Genomic DNA, 21,541 nt, shown 5'->3' on the forward strand with positions numbered 1-21,541 from the left:
TCACAATAACATGAGGACGCCAATGGCTGGAGGGAGCTCAATTGACAGCGAATAGCCACTTTTTTTTTTTTTTTACCTGTATAGCATGAACACTGTGCTCAGTCTGCAGCCCTGCGATAGTGGTAACTTCTGGTTCTGCCACCCTTCCCCCATTTGACAGAGGAACTGTTTAGGGAAGTTTTGCAATAACTTTTGTGCAGCAAAAAAAGGCCAGCGTACGACAGTGTGGTCAGCACCAAATCTAAATGCGCTAGTATTTGTGCTGGAGTCCGAAATTTGATTTAAAATATTATGATCAATGACTATAAAATATCTATAAGTTACCTAGCACATATCTCATTCATACAGACCCCCAACTAATATACATGTAACATGATACTGGCAAACAAGACATGGTCGAGCAGAAAGACACCAACAGCTTTTCTTAACCAGTAATCAGTCATTCTCCCCTCCACCCAGTCTTTTTCTACCAGTTTCCTGTTGTCAGTCAGCAAGGTGTTTTTATGGCTGCATTGATGAAAGCTGATTATGTGGTGCTGGGTCTTCACAGGAGTGATCATGATCAGTTGTGACTGTGCTCATATACAGCAGCAACTGTTGATATCTTCAAACAAGGACATGAGCTGGCAAACAGAATCATAGTGCTTTAGAAGAAGTACTTCCAAGAGTGTGAGAACTCACTAACACAACTTCGATATCTTTGACGCATCAGTTGTCAGGCCAAGAATACACCTGTTGAGGGTTTTTTTTTTAAGTATATTTCTGGCCTAAGAATTTCTGCTCAGAGATGAAATAACATAGAAAGTAAGCAGATTCACACCTCTGGCAGAATACAATGAACTTAATTACTAGTATTGCAGTTGAAAAAAAAGTGCACCGAAAAGAATAATGGTTTGTTTATTTAGGTGACTGATAGATTAAACAAAATGGTCCACAGAAACCTCTATTTCCATGAAACCCAGTTAGAAAACTCCTACAGTTGTATATCATAATATATGCTCCACCTTGTCACCAGAGTTGACTTTCGCACCGTAGCTGAGTAGGTCACCCACAATACTCTGGTGCCCCCGGCCTGCTGCCCAGATGAGGCAGGACATGTGGTTCAGGTCATGCACATTTGGAAAGGCCCCCTGCTCCAGCAAATACCGAGCAGTCTCCGTGTGACCCTTGTAGCATGCCCACATAAGGGCAGTCCATCCACCCTAGAATGAGCAAAATTGCAAGCAGTAAATTATTCCTGCACAGGTAATGATAATATATATGCACTTTCTCCAGGACAGAATATTAGAACTGAGGTAAAGTACACAGAAAATGAAGGAATTGCAACTACAAAACAGCAGTGTTGTCCCATAGCACTTAAATGGTAACATATGAATTATAATGAATGATAAACATTCCCAATTTTGTCATGCCAAATTGAGTACACATATTACATACAGTGCTGACTTAGGATTCATTGTAACTTTTGATAATTTGGAGAGCTTTCACTGCCACCAGAAGAAATAGAAATGTACAAGCTTTGTCTTATCTGTGACCCCAAATCATGTCTACCACACTTTCTCCTTGGTGCATATTTATTTCTAAGCAACATACCAATAAGCAGTTCCATTTCAAAGTGAGACTATGATGTGAGGTCTCACACCATTAAGTTAAAAAGATTCAAATAAGTAATGTTAATTAAATATTAGTCAATAACGAAATTAAAGGAGATGTAAACTGTCCACCTTTATTATTTTTTAACTTTTTTTTTCATGAATAAATAACAATTTTCATACAATGAAACTACCGATATTTTGGCATCACTCTGCATGACTTTTTATAGTCATGAGGCACCATCTGTATCCAGCCATTAACTCACAGAGAGGCAACACATGACTTCAGTAATGAGCAATGAGATGCAGGACTTCCACAGAACATTGAGGCCACCAGACCCCATGAGGGTGACATGCAATAACACACTCTTTCTTATTTATGAATAATTTATAATTTATTATGAAGGAAAAGGTGCACATTGATAAACTGATATAACTAGGTGAATGAGTTATTCTAATTCACAAAAACATTCAGAGTAAGCTTGTGCAAATATTTGAACGAATATTACAGTATTCAAATTGGTTTCCATTCTATTCAAATTTAAACTATTGGAAATTTCCAAATATTCGAAATGAACAAATAAACATACATTAGTACGCATGCAACTTTGTGAAGGTGGTTTCATTGCAGTAAAGAGGTGCTAAGTAGTGAAAACACCTATAAAAAAAAATCCACACTGTCGTGAAGCCTTACTTCAAGGTTAAATGATCATATTGCCCTAGCATCAATTCATCATTTCTTAAGTTGAAATAAAAGCTTGCTATACTGGCTTATATGCTCTAAGTATAGTAAACTTTGAAATGTAACATATTTTACAGGTTTTCGCTTGCATTCTACAAAAAGTCAAATGCTGCTACTACTAATGACAGAGTTTCTTCCACTTCCTTTGAACTAAATATAATGGCATTTGCACAGGCCTTATTTCATTATATATATATATATATATATATATATATATATATATTGTGCAGGTTAGTTGGGTAATGACAAATGTGCCCATTTTTTGATAATATGCAATACAGACTATTTGAATGCAATTCAAAATTATTTGACCAAATAATTTTTTCACTTCAAATTTATACATCTGGTAAAGTCCCCGTAGTACTGCAATACTGAGCCAACACGTAGTTCTGCAATGCGCAATACATTCATTATAATTGTTGTTATAAATAGAAAATTCCAAGCTTGATGATAAAAGTGAAAGGCAAGACTCATGGTGCTAGTGCTATCAAAAACACTTTTATTCCAGAACACTTTTTGAGTACATAAAGTGAGATCTGGGTAATCTACAGAGAATATATTCATGAGCACCTGAGACAATAAACACTCTTATGTATACAGCAGAAGGCCACCAATATTACAATAAACCCTAACCCTACTCCCACTTTTTTTTATTGTCTAAAATTCCTACCAATTATAACATTGATGTATACGTATTGAGAGACATGGCAACTATTGGCCCCATGGCATATGTTACGACTTCCACAAATTTCTGCATGGTAACTTTAACATGAAGTTTACTTCACTCTACTTCGAAAAGAAAACAAACCATGAAACTCAAGTCTCAATATGTTGCTCATACTGACCAAGGCATGCCTTCCCAAATAATTTTTTTTTTAAATTAAACACTGACAGCTCAAAAGCATATATCAATGACAAAAGTAATGTTACAATAGTGATGTGCACACATTAAAAAATTTTCAAGAAGTACACATCAAAAAAAGACAAGACACAAAAACTATTTTTATATATTTGAGTGTACAGAAACAATATCTGCAGTACAAAGTTAAATTGTTATACTGTTAGGGGACAATAAATAGAATGCTCATAATGTGCAAGCAGATGCCATTAGATGTGCAATCAAATAGTCTGTGATACATGTTAAAAAAAAGATGTGTATTCAATGAGCGAAAAAAGGACAGATGTCATTACTATTGGAGCAGAGGATTCACTTGGCAGTGAACAACAACACTAATGGCTTTCAACACTTGAGCAAGACAATGAAGCCATTTAGGAGGCCATGCCAGTATCAAAGCTCCACACAAGTGCGGATGGTGAGTAGTATTGTTTCATGTTGGCATAGATACGGGTAGTAGGTAGGAAAAATAAAAAAAAATGCCATGCCTGCATGGAAGGCACAGCACAAACGCAGCGAAAGCTAGAAGAGCGGGCTTTCAGAGCCTTTTCTAAACACTCATTGGGTAACTGCTGCAAGAACACTTACTGAGTACCTACTATGGCATTAATAATAATAATTTATGGGTAGTAGGCCACCATTTTCTATGCTATTCTTTGTCATTTTTCTGAGAAGCACGGTATCCGTTGAACACTAGCAAGGAATTTTGTGCCAATTGTTGATGCAGTGGCCGAAGACAATGAGGAATTATGCCTGAAGTGGGTATGTGCCACAGTTAATAGGTGATCAAGAACAAGCTTTTGTAATAGATTGGAGCATTGGACGACCAACTCGTTACGTTATTCGCATTGTGCGACACTTGGTTTTTTTCTTGCTGTTCTAAAACGCTTTATTATGCATAATAACGCGATTCCTTTCCCGACATCAAGCCTGCCTAAAGCAAGTTTGGGAACAAGTCCCAAGCACCAGCGTAGCTCAGTGGTAAAATACTAGGCTGGCACACAGCGGACCCGAATTCGAGTCCCACTGTGTCCTTGGTACCAGGATTTTTTTTTCTTATTTCGTGCGAAGTGGTTACGGACACCGGTGGCGGACAACTGCAGTGTCGCGCGTGACCGGAGCTGTGATCTCATAACAGCTTTTGCTGTAAAAATGCCATGCCTGTACGGAAAGCGCAGCACAATTACAGCTAAAGCTGGAAGAGCAGCATTTCTAGAGCCCGTGATAAACCATCTTGGGGCTACCAATACGACTACACTTGCAACGTACCCACTACAACATAAATCATTTCTGTCAAGTTGGAAAGCACCCATTTTAACGTTATTCCTCATTTTGTGGAGATGTGAGGCACTTTCTACACATCTGTGAGGCACCTGCTACACACTTGCAAGGCATTATGTGCACTTTTGCTGATGCAGTGGCTGATGACGAAGTATTATGGCTGAGATTTTTGTAATGTGTTGGAAGCATTCAACAACCCCCTTGTTATTCTATTTTCACTATGTGAAGCCTGGTTGTTATTTTACTCTTCTACCATGCAATGATACATATGTTAAGTGCTTCCTACTCGACTTGAAGCTTGTATAGCGTCTTTGTGCGAAGGAGTTTCAAGCACCGGCATGGCTCAGTGATAGAATACTGGACTGCTATGGAGAGGGCCCATATTTCAACTTTGTTTCATGCAGCATATTTTTCTCATTAAGTTTTTTTTGTTGTTGTTGCTGTTGTTGTTTCTGCAAAATAGTGGCTAAGGACACTGGCGGCAGACAACTGCAGTGCCAAAAACGACCGTGTTGTGATCTCATAACACCTTTCATTGTAAAAAAACAAGGAAAGGGAAATACAGGAAGTAATTGTGCTGTGAGCATTTTGATTACCAACAACATTTCTGATACAAGGTAAAATTTAAAAGATTTTTGTCAGACAGGGTTTCCAAGAAAATATACCCTTTAAGCACAAACATATTAAGCATGTTCTGTACAGGAAGCACTGCAGGACCCCTCCAACTAATAAAAGCAATAAAACTGTGGAGAAGCAGCTCACCACGTCTCGATGCTCAATATCTGCATTGTGCATAACAAGTTCTGAAACAATGTCTGTATATCCTTCTTTTGCAGCATTTAGTAGTGCTGTCCAATTGTCCTGCAGAAGTGGGTAAAAAAAGTGATTGAGCATACTGCCATGATAAAATTACATAAAAGGCAAGGAATCACCCAGCATGAAAAACAAGCGAAAGCTGGGAACGTAAATGTTCGGGCCACCCAGTACTGCACTAAAAAAAATCGCCAGGCCTGCGCGGAACGTGCAGCACAGTCGCAGTGAAAGCACCATGAGCGGCCTTTCAGAGCCTTTTCAAAACACTCTTTGGGTGAATGCTAGAACCACACTAGCTGTGTACCCACTACACCATAAATAATCATAATTTCTGAGTAGTAGGCCGGCAATCACTAAACTATCCTTCGTCATTCTTCGGAGAAGCGTGGTATCAACTAAACACTAGCAACGAATTTTGTGCGAATTTTGTGTTGTATTCAGCAGCTGACGACGATGAAGAATTAAGCCTGAAGTGGGCATGTGCCACAGTTCCTAGCTGACGAAGAACAAGCTTTTGTAATGTGTTGGACTCGTTATGCGATTTGCATTGTGCAACACCTGGTTTGCTAGAACGCTTTATTACTAATATTAACGCGATTCCTTTGCTGAAATCAAGCCTGCCTAAGGCAAGTTTCCGAACGAGACCCGAGCACCGGCGTGGCTCAGCGGTGCAATACTGGGCTGTATTGAAAACTGGGCAAGTTGGTAACAATTCATTGTAAGAGGTTTCACGCTGTTTACCTCTTACAATAATACTGGGCTAGTACGTACTGGACCTGGGTTTTAATCCCACTATGCCACCACACGTCTTTGGTGTTTTTTGTTTGAGTTTCTTTTTTCTTATTTCGTGCGACAGCGGTTACAGAAACCGGCAGCGGCACCGGGCGTGACCCGTGCTGTGATTTTATAATAGCTTTTGCTGTAAAAGCTAGACCCTAGAACAGCAGTGATACACAGAATTGAAAGAGCAGAATGTGACAGCCATGAGTACTGTTTTCAAAGCATGTTTCAATTGACGTGACAAGTTGTTTACATTCTATAATACACCAGATCATTTAATGGTCACTAAAAACTGCAGCCAATTAAGCCTTCTTAAAAAGCTAAAAAAGCAACGAAACACAGAACTCAAAGAACAGAATGGGACGGTTGCATGTGCTGGTCTTAAGTAATGTTGGAATTGGTGTGACAAGTCATTTTATATTATACAAGGCCCTTCAATGGCAAAAAAGTATTGCTTACAAGGTCCTCTAGATGAATGTCAGCTCCTTGTCGTATCAGTTCTTCAACAATTGGAAGTTGTCCGTACTGTGCAGCTATCATCAGCAATGTTTGACCATTCTACGAACATGCAAACCAAATGAATTTATTACAGTGCCAATACACCAAAAGAAGCAAAAAACAGCACACTTCATTCGACAAAGAAAAAAATAAAGGCCAGGAGTTACATACCTCGTCTCGTTCATCAGGGCTCACATGCTTGTTATTAAGAGACCTTTCAAGAGAATGAAGGTCTCCAGCAGTTATTAGAGCTACAGCACTCGAAAATGTAGATGCCATTTCACCTATCCTGGAGAGCAAAAGATAATGAATGTCAGAATAAATTTCTTTTTCTATTTAAGTAGTGTAACAAACTCTTCCATTCTGGCAGAAGCTTTCTATCTGGTAAGTTGGAGCAAGATGAACAACACAATTGATATAAATATCTTTCAGGCAGGAATGGTGAAAACTGATGACTAAATTGTTTGTCCTGTTTCTGTTCTCTCTTTCTTAAAAGAGAAGCAATTAAAGACATTTTTGAGGTCAATGACAGCTCACAAATGTTAATCTAATTTCAGGAAGACAACAACAAAAAATACACTAAAGATTCTGTTCTACAGCTCGGTGTGTTTCCTTTGGTTATTAAGAAAACTTAGTTTCATTAAATATTGGTTTGAACATATAACAATAATTGTAGGCCAGTGCATAATACAGCCCTTAATCAAAACACAATGTCTCGGTACTTAGTTTTACATCCATTATCTGATTAAGGAAAGTAATCGCTGACTACCCAGAAAGCGTCATTCATGATACGGGTGTCGCACACTGTATTCTCGATCGCGATTGAGCCAGATCAGGATCCAATTTCTCAGTTGAGATTGCCTTATTTGCACAAGCTGCGGAAAAGATTCAATCACCGTCGAGAAATTCAATGCGTGTCGGGCTCGATCTTAAGATTCACGCTCGCGCGTAAGTGTACTACAGCGCAACACAGGAGACAAGGGTGGTTTCTTGCGTTTGGATTAATAGGCATGAACATCTGAAGCTTACCGCAGCGCATATGAAGAGTATGTTGAACCAACAGAACTGTAAGTGAAGGAGTTGCATTCCGCGTACTAAAATCAAGATAAAGAAAGGAAGAAAAAAAAAAGACACAGAAGAGCCCGCAAAGTGGTACGGTAGTCACATCATACAATACGCGCAGCTCCAGCACCTACAACCGTCACAATAAGCAGCAGCCGTGTTTTGACTGAGCACAAAGTCAGTCAGTTTCGGTTTCGAGCTGCAGTATCAAAACAGTCATCGAAGTTACCTTTGTGATTTTTTTTTTAATTTTGCACATGTGTCGGTTAACTTGGTTCAAGCAGTAAGGCATAGCGATTGATTGCAACATACCTTTCGTTCATGAATCCACTTGCCGTCGTCAGCCCCGGATCAGGAGTCGTGTTACCTGTACCCTCCTCAGCCCATCGAATTTTTATGCCTCAACCTAAGCCCACAAGTGTCCACGCTACCCTCGTTCTGTGCATTGTATTTTTCTCCAAACTTCAGTGGCTAGAATTCTATTCAAACTGTGAATTTGTGCTTAGATCATCACTGGCGCACTGCGCGATGATTTGCCAGTATTGAGCGATGACTTATTTTGTGCAGTGAGAAGAAAGTGATGTTACCTACTGTGTTTGCACCTGTTGCTTTTCTGACCTGTTTGCTTAGATGCGTCAATTGAACGTTAAACGACTCACAAGAGAAACCATTGAATGTAGCGTGACTCGAGGCTGTGGCGGCATTGCTCCTGGTCGGAGAAGTGCACTGCGCGATGCTTCAAATGCGACACCGAAACATTGGATCATTGTGGAATAGGATACCCAGAGCTTTGCGTACTACGAACAACCATGCTATATTTGGAAAGTAGTGTGCGTGATCAAACGTTCCTCGAGGCTCATTTGCGTTGATCTCGCAAACCAAACGAACTCGAGGCCTGGGTACCTCTAAATCTCGCTATTTGCGTTACCGCCATGCAAGGTGCCATGAAATGGTTCCTAAATCTAGAGTTCCTGTATACTCGTTCACATTTTATCAGCTTGCTTCGGCAGGCATGGAAGCGATAAAAGTGCTTCACTTGCTCGCTAGTCTGCCGCGTATTGTCGTTGCTGATCAACGGTGTTTGCGAAAGGTCGAGGTATTATCTCCGCTCCCCTCTTGTCGAACCAAGCTTGATTTACCGCCAGGACTAGTGCACTGACCAGCATGTTGCTGCTTTCTTGTGTTGCAGTATTGCTACTAGCGCAATCGTCAATGTGTATGCTCAATTTTACTAGTTCTGAGACGAAGATTCAGCTTTACGAACCCGTCAATCTAACTTTTCATTTTACTCGGAAGTTGAGCAGGGCAACCATTGTACTGCACTCTAGTGATCCATCTGTGGTCCATCTGAATGAAGACGGAATCGCATTAACACTGGAAAGCATCTCACCGAGTGACAACTTTTCAACGCTTCTAGATCCACTGAAGATTGGTTATGCCAACCTGTTATGGCAAATTGAAGACAGCATTACAAATGAGACCTCAAAAGGCAGTCACAAAATGCTTGTTGTGCGACAGTTGACCGTATTTTCGATGGGATTCGGAGCCGTTATAGGAGTTTTGGTCGCCTTGAACAATGTCAATGTTGGATGCCAGCTGGATATGCATGTGGTACTCTCACAAATCAAGAGGCCGGTTGCTCCAGCTATTGGCATGTTTTGCCAATTCATCTTTATGCCACTGGTGAGTTATGTTGCCATACTAGGATTAAATCAGTACACTGGAAGATCATCAACGGCTAATAACTCCCTTCTGAAAATAACAAGCTGTATATTTGTGTGTTGATGGTTTCCAGACCAAAAAAATGAAATAAAAGAGTTTTAGTTTTGCAGATGTAAGGGGCTTGCGTATCTAAAAAACCACTATGTGCTTGGCTTTTGCTGGGATCCAAGCACCTTGTGCTCACAAGCATGACGTAAACCTCTTGTGTCCCCTAACCTAAAATGCTGAATTGAAATTTCTGCTTGCCTCACTCGATCCAACAAGTTTGTCAAAATATTCAATAAAAGAAAAATGCCTATGCTGATATACACACACTTAATGCAGTACCCTTAATGCCCATTGTATCCATTTGTGCAATTCTTATCTCACATGCTTTGCATATGCAAATAAATTTTGGTCACAGTAGGCGGGAGTAGTACCAGTGGTTAAATGCAAATAGTTCCTATGGTGCATTTTTATCAACAAAAATTTGTGTATGTTACTCCTCAATGATAATACAAATAGCGTGGAGGCCTTATATCTAAAGCCAGAAGTCAGTATTATCATCATAAGTTGTGTACTTTACATATGTAGTCTCTTCTAAATGGGACCAATTATCTATATTTTGCTCCTCTATAATAATATTGATAGCATGGGGCCTTATATCTAAAGCCTGAAGTCAGTATTAATATCATTAAGTTGTGGACTCTACTTATCAAGTCTCTTTTTAATAGGACCAATTAAAAATTCAAGCCCCATTCTAGATCATTACCATTTACTTTCTGTTCAAATTCTAAAGTGCATGTATGACAATGTTATACTTACAAGGCCATAAAGCTTTATAATCGATAGTGGGCCCAATATAAATCAATTGACTGACATGCACTCAAAGCAAATTCCTGTTGGTATAAGCTCTTCTGTTTAATAAATATCTTGTACGTAAAGTACAACAATATATTAAAACTTTTGCAAGCCATTCGCATGCATTCTGGTATGTAACAGTTGTGTCCATTTATGCTTACCCATATTTGTGCACAGGTATTCTTACACCTGAAAAGTGTACATAAGATAGTATTCATGGCTGTAGTAAATTGAGTCAGAAATAAATCAGTTATATTGTGCCTTGCTGGAGAAAAATAAATATGGCTATAGTCCTTCTTGCATACGAGAGAAAAACTTTAAACCACCTGTTTTATTGCATCTTTCTAGCCAGCAGAAATACGGTAAGGCATTATGTCTGGAATGAGAAATAAGCTTGAGATGCCTCTTGCCACACATGGGAGATGATGCAGAAATCTGTCTAGTCTGTGCCTGCTTTCCTGTGCCACTGAAGTGGGGTAGTTTCAAACATTGAATATTTGAAAAGAAAAAAAAACGACACATATATCAAATTGGATATTTGATATTTTAACATATTTGAAGTAATATTACACCTGAAGCTTGTGTACAATCCATTCGATACAACAAGAAATCAGGCTTAGATATATTGATGCATCTATGAGTATTACAGCTGACAGTTGGACATCTGAATAACTGAATTTGTAAATGATAAGGAACTGTTTTAAATAATTTGGGGCAACATAGCAGTGACCTTGTCTGAACATATTGCCAGATGTTGCCTGTCAAACATGTTGTCAGAGATTCAATGAAAGAAAAAAGTGTGATACAATGTCCATTATTATTAAGGAATGCAAACATGGTGAGACTGGTCAAATAGTGAGTTGGAATACATTTGCATATTGGACATGTACCACAAAGCAAGACATTTTTAATTAGCATAAATTTTTTAGGAGAATATAATGTGAACTATGACATCTTTATAATAACTGCAGCTACCCTGCTTGAAAATTCATTTGAAACAGCCCTTGCATCAACATAGAGGTTTTGTACAGCCTATAGGACCAGCACATGAAACTATATGCTGCATAGGAAATGGGAACTTTAAGTTAACATTGTAATGCACATTTCCTATTTATACTTTGATGCTCTTTCAGATTTCCTATGGAAGTTCAACACTGCTTCTGCAGAATCCAGTAACAAGGCTTGGGCTCTTTACTATTGGCTCATGTCCTGGTGGAATTTACAGCAACTTCTACACTCTGCTCTTTGAGGGAGACTTGGACCTCAGTGTTACCATGACCTTTATGAGCAGTGTAGGAGCACTTGGTATGTACAGTTGTTCAGTACCTAGTATCATTGGTACTGTATAAACTCATTGATACATTTGTGTCATGCTTTTCCAGTTCTTATACTCTGAAGCACTGGTCCAATTTAGTTTCACAGAGTCATGTGTATTATCTGCCTTTTTGTTACCTTTGTTTTGCTGGCTGTTGCATCGGAAAACTGCAAGGTGATCAACGTGCTAGTCACGGCACCTGTGTTGATCGCTACGTTTTGCCTCTGAAAATGGTAATTCTGCAAAACTCGCTAAGTTATGCAACTGAGTTTATTGGACAGACACATGATGCTTTTATGCTATCGTGTTTGATGGTTACAAAAAAAATTTTTGTGATTCATTTTTATAAAGAGATTGTGATTTGTCTATTAAGATCATTGGTAATTTCAAGTTAACTGCCACGCAGTGATAACAAGCCTACCTTAAACAGGTTTTCTATATTTTGTCGGCCTCCTATTCAAGTTCGTGAAAGAATTCACCTAAAAGTAGCTTTTTGACTTAGCAATAATGCTACCACAAGCATTGAAGGATGTTACATTTTTTTTTCTCCAGATCATGGTCCCCAGAAAAGTGTATCAGCAAGGTTATAGTGTAGTTGAAGCTGATATAGTTAACATTCAAACGAAACATGACAAAAATGATCAGCCACATAGGTACAAGAACTAGCTGGCAATGGATTGTTAAAGGGGCCCTGAAAGACTTTTTCAAGTAACCATAATGTGAATTCACTGAAAGAGCTTATTGCGTCGCGAATTCAACGCCGCAAAAATTTTAAGAATCCGTCCAGTGCGAGTGGAGTTACAAAGGTTTGTCGCATGCTGCAATTGCGTTCTCTCTTCTCTTGTCCCGACGAAAGCGCTGGAAGCTTAGCAGGAAGGGATGGCACAGAAAAACGTCACATGCGCTTCATGACCTTGAGCACTTTCTTTTTCTTCAAATGCGCGGCTTTTTCAGTGTGATCACGCACGCACGCGTGGACAAGTAGCGGCCTTCCGCGGCGATCTCTGTAATGAGTAAGCGCGCCTTGTTCAAATCAGCCAATGGTTAATAGATGGGTCGTTGATGTGTGAGTTTTGGGCATATAATGTGATTTTTAGAGAGAAGAGAAAGCAATTTTCAGCTGACCTTTATAATTTATTGTGAATTCCAGGCCGTGTGCTGTGCTATATTTGGCTCGCATGTTGTCGGGAGCCTCTACTACCGGTCAGCAGCGTTTTCTGGTCATGCTCAAAAAGTGTTGTAGGGCCCCTTTAATGATGAGAAAGAAATGGAATTGAGCTAAAGGAATCTAGTGTTACACATACCGGCCCTTGACAAAAATTTATAGTGAGGAATCAAGCCAAACAAAGTTGATTATGAAATGAGCCACTGAAGAATGCTAGTAGATAGCAGCATGGAAGCAACTTTTTCAACATTTTGAAGTATTGGAAAGCTGGAAAAACATTACTAAAAGATATGTGAAAATCCACATGGCAAAAAAAAATATTTTTCATGATAAAAATGAGTGTTGCCCAATCCTAGCAGCTTGCCACAAAAACAGCTAGCATAAACCTTTAAAAGTAAACTTATTGAAAAGTTAGCTCCAGCTGAGAGAGTGAATTGAAGACCATCATATGACTAGCATAGTTGTCTTCTTGAGTGATGATCAACAGATTGTAGCACGAAGTTCAATTTGTGAAGTATATATTCCACGTTTTTTCTAAAGGCTGATCAAGCCTCTCAATTTTGGGGGCTGAAATTGCGAACACTCTCACCACGAACATACACTTGCACATTTTTTTGCACACTTTTGAACAATATGCTTAACGGGCAGTAGCTTGCCTTTGTAAGTTAGATTTCGATTTATATATGCTGTGATGATTCTACAACTACATCTGAAAATTATTGCAATGAGACAAGCTATGGATAGGAGACGTTAATCGTGCGCGGTACGACTATGTGCGCCTGGAACATTAGATAGGTTTCTGCATCAGCCGTGCATAGGACGGACCCCCTACAGTTTATAAAGTCTTGGCAAACACAACCAACAAAAGTATGAAATGCTAATGGCAGAAATGACTTTTTTTTATAATCAGGCTCTAATTAAGTGCTTTGATTTGCAGTTAAACTTTATAGGTCCCATGGGTTTCAGTTTTTCTGTACTATAATAGTGCTGTTTGTTTAGTTTATTACCACAGTTAATACACTGGGCTTTTCTGGCACGGACAAGTCACCTACTTGTGTGGAGAGGAGAAAGGTGGTTTGTCAGATTTGCAGCTGACGACATATATGGAAGCTAAATTTTGTGATGTGTTTTCCAATTTTGTCACTAGTTCTTTGTTCCATGAGTAAAAATTAGGTGCATCGCTGGGGAAGGGTCCAATTAGTTTTGGAGGGTGTGAGGATCGCTCCTGTCCTGATGTGCCAATGGTTTTGCTTTGCAATGTCGTCTTCATGTCAATCATCTGTTGGCTACAAAGTCATATAAAATGATGCACTGGATTACTAAGATGCACCAACAGAAGGAAGATAGTTCAGCAATTTAACATTTCACTTAAACAACTAATACGTTCCATAGTAGCTTATTTGGTGTTTCCTTTTGTAGTGTTTTAAGCAAAAGCTTTAGCTTTCGTGCAACTCCAGTTGTCATATATTCAAATAGCACTAATCTAACTAAAATATTGTGTCGTTAGAGAACTATTCAGCCACTAGATAATTATTAGAAAGCATAGGAGACATTAAGTATTTTTTTATCTTCAGTGTCATAACTATGACATAAATGGGAATGAATTAATGTGGACAACAAAACCGCTTTTCCGGTGGTTGGTTGGGGCCCTACCGACAAAAAATGTTTTTTCATCCACTTTAATTCCTGTCCAGTTATATTGTAATTATGACACCACTGATAAAAAATAATTAATGTCTCTAATAATTTTCTTGGTGTCTGGTGCTTGTACCTTATAAAAAAAAAACTAGCCCCTCGGAACAATTGCCCTTCTTTTGTAAGTTCAATTCATCAATTTGGATATTTTAATCATGATTATTGGATATTAAATCGCATCAATTATTATATTATTATTATTATTATTATTATTATTATTATTATTATTATTATTGTTATTATTATTATTATTATTATTATTATTATTATTATTATTATTATTATTATTATTATTATTATTATTATTATTATTGATTTTAATATTTAGCACAAATTGTTCAAAATGGGCAAGCGTGAACAACAAATCAAGGATGAAGTTCGCCCTTCTGTAAACATTGTTTACAGATAACTTGAAGTGGATGAATATTATGTCCTAACTTCCCAGGGGGCTAACATAAAATCATTACAATGCTGATGCAAAGCTTGAAAAGTTTATATTCACAGTTTATTGGTACGATTTTTAGCTCCTCACTTCAAATGTATCAATAAACTCAGTATGCTAGTGCTATTGAGGGTTTTTATTAATTTCTTTATTTTAGTTGTAGAGCTGCTTTATTTGTTAGAATCGTAGAGGTGTGTGAATATTTGAAGATCTCGAATAGCAAATCAAATACAATTCTATTCGATTTGGTACTTGAATGAAATAGGGCTCATTCAAAATACTGAATATTATTCTAACAAAAGCAGTGACTAAAAATGCTCAGAGGAATGAGACATTAGAAGAACGATGGCTAACTTTTCATGTTTTTATCATAGAATTACCCAGATGCACGCAAGTTGCCCTCAAAGCCTTTGTAACTTGTATGGAGTCAAGGTCACAATGGCCTTTCTCTTCTCATGGGTTTTCTTAGCGCGGACTCGTCCATTGACACCCTTGTTCACACTTGGCAGAGAGGTAATCAACCCGTTTTAACTGCACACCCTTGCTTGGAATGCGTCGAGAGCGCTTCGTCAGATTCACAGCCACCGGATGAATTCCAGTGCTGATGACGATGATAATAACATCTATCAGTTCAAAAACCTTTTTGTTTAACAGCTTATGTAACCGAAGTAGTGCTGAAGAAAATAGTTTCTGCCCGATGTAATTTTCCTTTTAAAAGGACACTAAAAAGCTGTACAAACTTATCTATTATAGGACATGAAAAAAAAAAACATTAGTCTTATTAATATTACCATATTACGTTTATTATTAGAAAACAAAATGATGGTAACAGTTCTGTGTCTGAATTTTGTGCCACCACCACAATACACTAATATGTTGATTAACATCGCAAATTGCAAAGGTTTTTTTTTTCCGCATTAGGGGCATGCTGGCTTAGCTAAAGTACCAAAAACTTACGAAATTCTTTGTTTGGTTCCTTAAGAACACAATGTAGTCTGTTTCTACTTATACACAACAAATCACTTTGTTATGTGTGCATATTTTTGTGCTTTATAGATTAGTTGCACTAGACAATCTATTGTGATGCTGATAAAATCTATAGTGATGTAATCTTCAGTGATGCAATCTACAGTGACCAACATGCCTAGTGTAGAACTTCAGCAAGTGTGCCAGTCTTTTTTTTTTTAATTCACTCTAGATCTAGGATACTCAAATTGCTACTGCTGCTGGTTATTTGTGTACAGAAGGCTCAACTGTGACATAAATGTGCCATATCTATGATATCATATGAGCTCATCTTAAAGAAGACACATGGGCTTTTGTTTTATCTTCCAGCTCTTCTCGTGCCATTAGACACTGGCATAGTAATTAGCTGACAGTAGAAGCGTGCTTTTCTTTTAGCAGTACTCAAACCTAGTAACAGGCTTTTGGGGTAGCTCTATCTCAAGTGAAATGAATTGTGGGGCCATTGATAGGTAATTACACAGAGTTGTCAAATTGAGTCTAAGTCCCTTGAATTAACCATGGCAGCTTTATGCCACCCTTTTGTTTTGTTTTTGTAAATTTCGAAAGGGGGGCAAAAATAATGGTGTTTCTGACCCCCTTCTGCTCAGGCTGAGGGGGGGGGGGAAGCCATTGCAAGCATCTCTCTTTGAAGTTTTCTCTTTCAGATGCAATATATTTGAATCGCTTGACTGTTAAGTGTGCATCAAACTTTTTTCTAGTTAATGCATGTTCATTTTGTTGTGTGTAAGCTTGCTGTTTAGTAAATCTCAGCTATATGAAACTTGAAACAGCAACCGCCGCTCGACCGCTTTCAAAGATTACTCAATAGAGCAATGCAATTATGTGCTGGGAAGCAAGCCATGCAGTTTTTTTTTTTTTTTTTCAGAGCATGATTTTAATTTTTACATAAATGAAAATAAAAACAAGTTCGGTGCCATGGCCAGATGTGTGTGTCCCCTTGCAATTTTACCAGATTTAAGCCACTGGTCTTCATTACCAGATAAATAGCTGTTTCAGTCCTGATGTGTCGTGAACTCACTCCATGTAGGCTTTCTTCTTTTTTTTTTATTATGCGCTTGAAAATTTTCATTTAATATTCCACCACTGCAATGTTAAATGAGGTTTAATTTCATGTTACTTGACTTGGCAATGACCCTTTTCATGTAGTGAATTGGGCTAGTTAGAACTTAGAACACGTGTTTTGCGTCTTGTTTGCCCTGGCAGTCATGACTATCATTATGTCCTGTTCTTAGAATAATGAGAAGTTATTTACCATGAAGTTTTATTTTACCCTGATTAAATTTAAAGTGTGCATTGGGAATTACACATATGTGATACTCACCTATATAAGGACTTTTATGCGTCTTTTTGTGTAGTAACGTCTGTCAGCAGTCATCTGTGCCAGGAAGTCTGTCAGAAAAAGGGGCACACAAGAAGCAGATATGCTGCCCAACATTACATGAACATTAGTTAGATGTCACCCTTTGAGGCTCATTCCAAGTGTCTATAAAAACTTGCAGGGTAAGGATTTTATATCACAATGCAGTGATTTCTGACTGTTCAGGTTTTCTCGCTGCATTGGTGTCGGTCTTCACTAGTAATTTTACTTGTATGGTTAAAAACCCACTACTAAATGGTGAAGTATGGTGTTTTGGGATCATTAGCATCTTGTATTGCCTGTAAAAGCAACATTATCATATACTGATGTCCCCAACGCACAGTGAATCTAGGTGGTTCCATGCATACAATACCTGTTTGCCTTCGCTATTCTTCCAAGTCACTTAGCTTTGAGGAAATTTGAGTAAAGTTCTAAGCCTAACCTTACTTGATGAATTGGCAATGACGTAACCCACAAATCTCAAAGCTGTGTTAAAGTGCTTTAGCCATTATTTGCCTTCATTTGGGCAAAAGAACCACTCCTCTTAACCACAAGTCTGCTTTTTAAAAAGACTTCAGTCTGCTTTAATCAAGAATTCCATTACTTAGAAACAATTTGTCCAGAAATTTTATCATAGCTAATATACCATAGTTAATATTGCATGAATCTTCTTCTGTTTTGCTCACATTTGGCACAGAAAACATGAAGCTGCTTAGATCGCATTAATAGGATGTGAAGACTGCAAATCAAATGAGGGGGCACACATTCAGTGTGCTACAAAATCTTTGGAACATGAACTTGCTATTTCAATGCAGTTCTCTTGCTTTAATTCTGCACGTAGCCTCTGTGAACGTAATGCTGCCCCTTTAAAGGGTGGCCATTGGCACTGCCGATTGTCAACACCAAGCCAGTGGCAGTGATGGAAGTGCTGCTCCAATTGCTCCAAAAGGGAAATGCTGCTCCACGCTGCTCCAAACAACATATTTTGTTACTAATTGCTCCAAACCTGCTCCGAAATGGCACTGAGAGAACATTAATGACAAAATTTTACTGTTCACATGTCATAAACTGAAAAGAATTTGAATATTAATACCTCAGTATGCTACTAGTGTGCTGCATTATCGGCTCTGGTCTCATTATATAATGCAACAAGAACTGGCATGTTAGGCATATGGCACATTCATCAGGGTTTTTTTTTTTTTTTTTTTTTCAGCTAGACTTGCACGCTAGTATGGTGAACTGTTAAAATGATCAAGATGAATTTTATTTCATACTGATTATCTACTGCAATGATGGAAGTGCTACTCCAATTGCTCCAAACTGCTCCAAAGGGAAATGCTGCTCCATGCTGCTCCAAAGTGCTATATTTGTTAGCAACTGCTCCAAACCTGTTCCAAAAGGATGTTGGCAAACTAACACGAATGAAGTTGAACCATTAGACCTTCCCATCAGCCTAAGCTAAAACGAAAGCAAGCTGTATACACTATCATCCTAATATGCTACTAAGTGGCATAAATCCAGAAAAATCTCAAGGGGTCACACATATTAGGCCATGGTGTCCAATTCATATTTTTAATATGGGTTGTATTCATATTTATATAGAAATTAAATCATGTTTTCAAATAAAATGCAAAAAACGAGCATAGGGTTTGAGCTCGAGCAATTGAATTGTTCTATTCAGTCTCTTTTTTATCACCTTTTTTTGATTTCCATAGTTCACAGCTGAGGGGCATTTAACACAGGTATGCAGTAAAATATAAAAAGCCTTTTTAAAAGTTGATCGTGCTATACTTAATTATTAACTCAATTATAAGCTGAATCTTAAGTGAGATATTCGCAAAAAGTTGTCCTCCCCAGCCTGAACACCAGAAAAGTCCGAACTCCCTTGACCCCCCCTCCCTCTCCCCGCTTATGATTTTTCGCAAACTACACTGCTTTTATACTAGCTGCATACTAGCGTATGACGTGTTTAATAATAAATATAAGTATTTATTAAATGCTAAAGTGATGTTTTAGACTTCAGGAGTCATTAGAAACATGCATCTGCTCCGAAAACACCAATAGCAACCCTAAGCTATAGCATTATTTTCTGCTCCAAAGACACTTAAGGTTGCTTGAAAGCACCATTTTTTCTGCTCCAAAAAGCAAAATGTTACTGCTACTGCTTATTTAGCAACAGTTATGTGGGAGTCTGGTTACTTCTAAAATGTGGCATTCAGCTTTTGCTGTTTGATTTCTGTCACAAATACCAGTATTTTAAATTGTAGCCCATTTCACAGCACATTTTTCACAGCCTGCCATTGTTTGCTTCATCAAACTCACATTGATCGTTGTGTATAAGTATATTAGTATTTACAAGATGCTTTGACAATGGTCTAAACTCTCATTATTGTGAGGCAAATTTAATATCTGCTCCTAAAACACCAGTAGCTGCTCTAAACTAGCATTTTTTTGTGCTCCAAAAACACCAATGGCTGCTCCAAAGCAGTACTTTTTCTTGCTCCAAAGTATACTCCAAAAAGTAAAAAGTCACTTCCATCACTGCAGTGGCCATGGAGACCTTTTTTTTAATTGGCATGCTTGGACAGTCGTTCAAATAAACCTGGCTGTAGCCAAGTATATCCCAAGTTAACAATATGTTGATGTCTGTAAATAATGCAAATGCTTGCCAGAACCATAGATGAGCTCTTACTGTATTGTTGAAAGCTTGTCATCTTATCTTGAATAGTTGATGTTGAGCAAGTTGGTTGCATGCTCAGATAAGGTCTTGTCTGTTCCTTTTTTTCCCTCTTTTTTTTACAGCCTTTCAAATTGTCAAATAGCATTTATTATGTGTTTTGCGGGTGTACTTACCTGTGTTGCCTGGTCCCTGCAGCCCTGATGCCACTGTGGATGCACACGCTAGGCCGGCGAATAGCTGGTACTGCCACACCAGCAGTGCCATTCAGCAACCTGATTGTGTCTTTGGTGGCGTTAACTCTGCCACTGGGGCTGGGCCTCCTCATCCAATACAAGCGGCCAAAATGGGCTCAAGTGGCCGAGAAAATCGTGAAACCCTTCTCTGTGGCCATATTACTTGTTGCATTAGTCATTGGAACATACAGCTATTGGTATATAGTTACACTGATCACTCTAATGGATGTAGTTGCTGCGTCTGTAGTTGTAGTTGCAGGGTTTTTATTTGGTGCAACCATGGCGTGGTTGTTTCGACTCACAAGTAAACAGATTATAGCAGTTTCCTTAGAAACGGCAATTCAAAATGGCCCACTAGCCATTATTATCCTTACTTTTTCACTGCCAGAACCTAGCGGAGACCTTGCTGTGGTGCCAGTGGTAGTGCTGGTCACATTAGCAAGTGCCATACTGTTAACTGTTTTTGCAGTATTGACGCTGCACCGTAGGTGTTCTTCATATGCATATACCAGCCAGGACGGCACTAAGTCAGAAATGCCCGTCAACTGAGGCTCAATAGTGCAGCAGTGTAGCGCAAACTTGTGCCATACATACAGTCGCATTTAGTGCGAGCTGCAACACAGTGCTCATGCTCGGGCAGCAACCTACGAAAAATTAAATTAAACACTACTCTCCATTATTCATTTTGTCCAACATATTTTAAATTTGTTGAGACCACTGTGCGGTTTAGGGGCCTTTTCAACCACAGGCACTGAGTTGCATTTCACACTGAATATGATTGTACCAATGCTCATGACCTAGGTGCTCATTGATCTATGAAGTTACCGGGCACATTGTAGGCCAAACATATTCCTAGAGCCAAAGCATAATTTAGCCAAATTTATTATGCATACATATATAAACTCCAGGTGCCAAACCTTTTTTACCAGAGCATAATGGAATGCTTTTTTCTTTTGATTGATTGACATGTGTGGTTTAAGGTCCGAAAACCACCATATCATTACGAGACGTCGTAGTGGAGGGCTCTTTAACGTGCACCAAATCCGAGCACACAGGCATACAACATTTCCACCTCCATCGTAAAATGCAGCCGGGATTTGATCCCGTGACCTGCGGGTCAGCAGAATACCTTAGCCACTAGACCACCACGGTGGGGCAATGTTTTTTCTTTTGAGTACTACGGAAATGCATGGGCGTCGGCAAGATTTTGTCTCGGGCTGGGGGTGGCCATGCAAAGTCTTATTGCATGGTAGCCGAGAGGGGTGAGCACTGGTGTGGCTTGGGTGGGGGGCCAAGTGCCCCTACTGCACCTCTCTACAGACACCCATGACTGTGTGGTATAGTTCCTGTACTCCCAAAATGTTTTAAATGGGGCATACAGAATAAAGAAAGGAGACCAAAGC

General features: G+C 38.8%; 2 protein-coding genes across 3 annotated transcripts in view; one reads left to right on the plus strand and one right to left on the minus strand.

Annotated features, from left to right (window-relative positions):
* Arms (Ankyrin repeat-rich membrane spanning) overlaps positions 1–8,074 on the minus strand; it is an 83,568-nt gene extending 75,494 nt beyond the window's left edge. The window contains exons 1-5 of one of the 2 annotated variants that reach the window (XM_075877685.1): positions 7,976–8,074; positions 6,773–6,890; positions 6,563–6,661; positions 5,273–5,371; positions 1,005–1,202 (exon numbers count right to left, since the gene is read on the minus strand). In XM_075877685.1, the coding sequence (XP_075733800.1) occupies positions 1,005–1,202; positions 5,273–5,371; positions 6,563–6,661; positions 6,773–6,890; positions 7,976–7,986 (525 nt within the window). In that variant the 5' untranslated portion in view covers positions 7,987–8,074. Of the gene's footprint in view, positions 1–1,004; positions 1,203–5,272; positions 5,372–6,562; positions 6,662–6,772; positions 6,891–7,630; positions 7,791–7,975 lie in introns of those variants that run through there. The other variant, XM_037427704.2, reaches the window with a different exon arrangement.
* Positions 8,075–8,636: 562 nt separating this feature from the next.
* On the plus strand, positions 8,637–21,539 carry LOC119176439 (ileal sodium/bile acid cotransporter). The gene is made up of 3 exons (XM_037427708.2): positions 8,637–9,346; positions 11,359–11,530; positions 20,101–21,539. Exons 1-3 carry the CDS (start codon positions 8,828–8,830, stop codon positions 20,685–20,687), a joined length of 1,278 nt encoding a protein of 425 aa, XP_037283605.1. The 5' UTR covers positions 8,637–8,827; the 3' UTR covers positions 20,688–21,539.
* Positions 21,540–21,541: the final 2 nt, after the last annotated feature.

This window comes from Rhipicephalus microplus, chromosome X (genome assembly GCF_043290135.1).
Source record: "Rhipicephalus microplus isolate Deutch F79 chromosome X, USDA_Rmic, whole genome shotgun sequence".
NCBI classification, from domain to species: domain Eukaryota; kingdom Metazoa; phylum Arthropoda; class Arachnida; order Ixodida; family Ixodidae; genus Rhipicephalus; species Rhipicephalus microplus.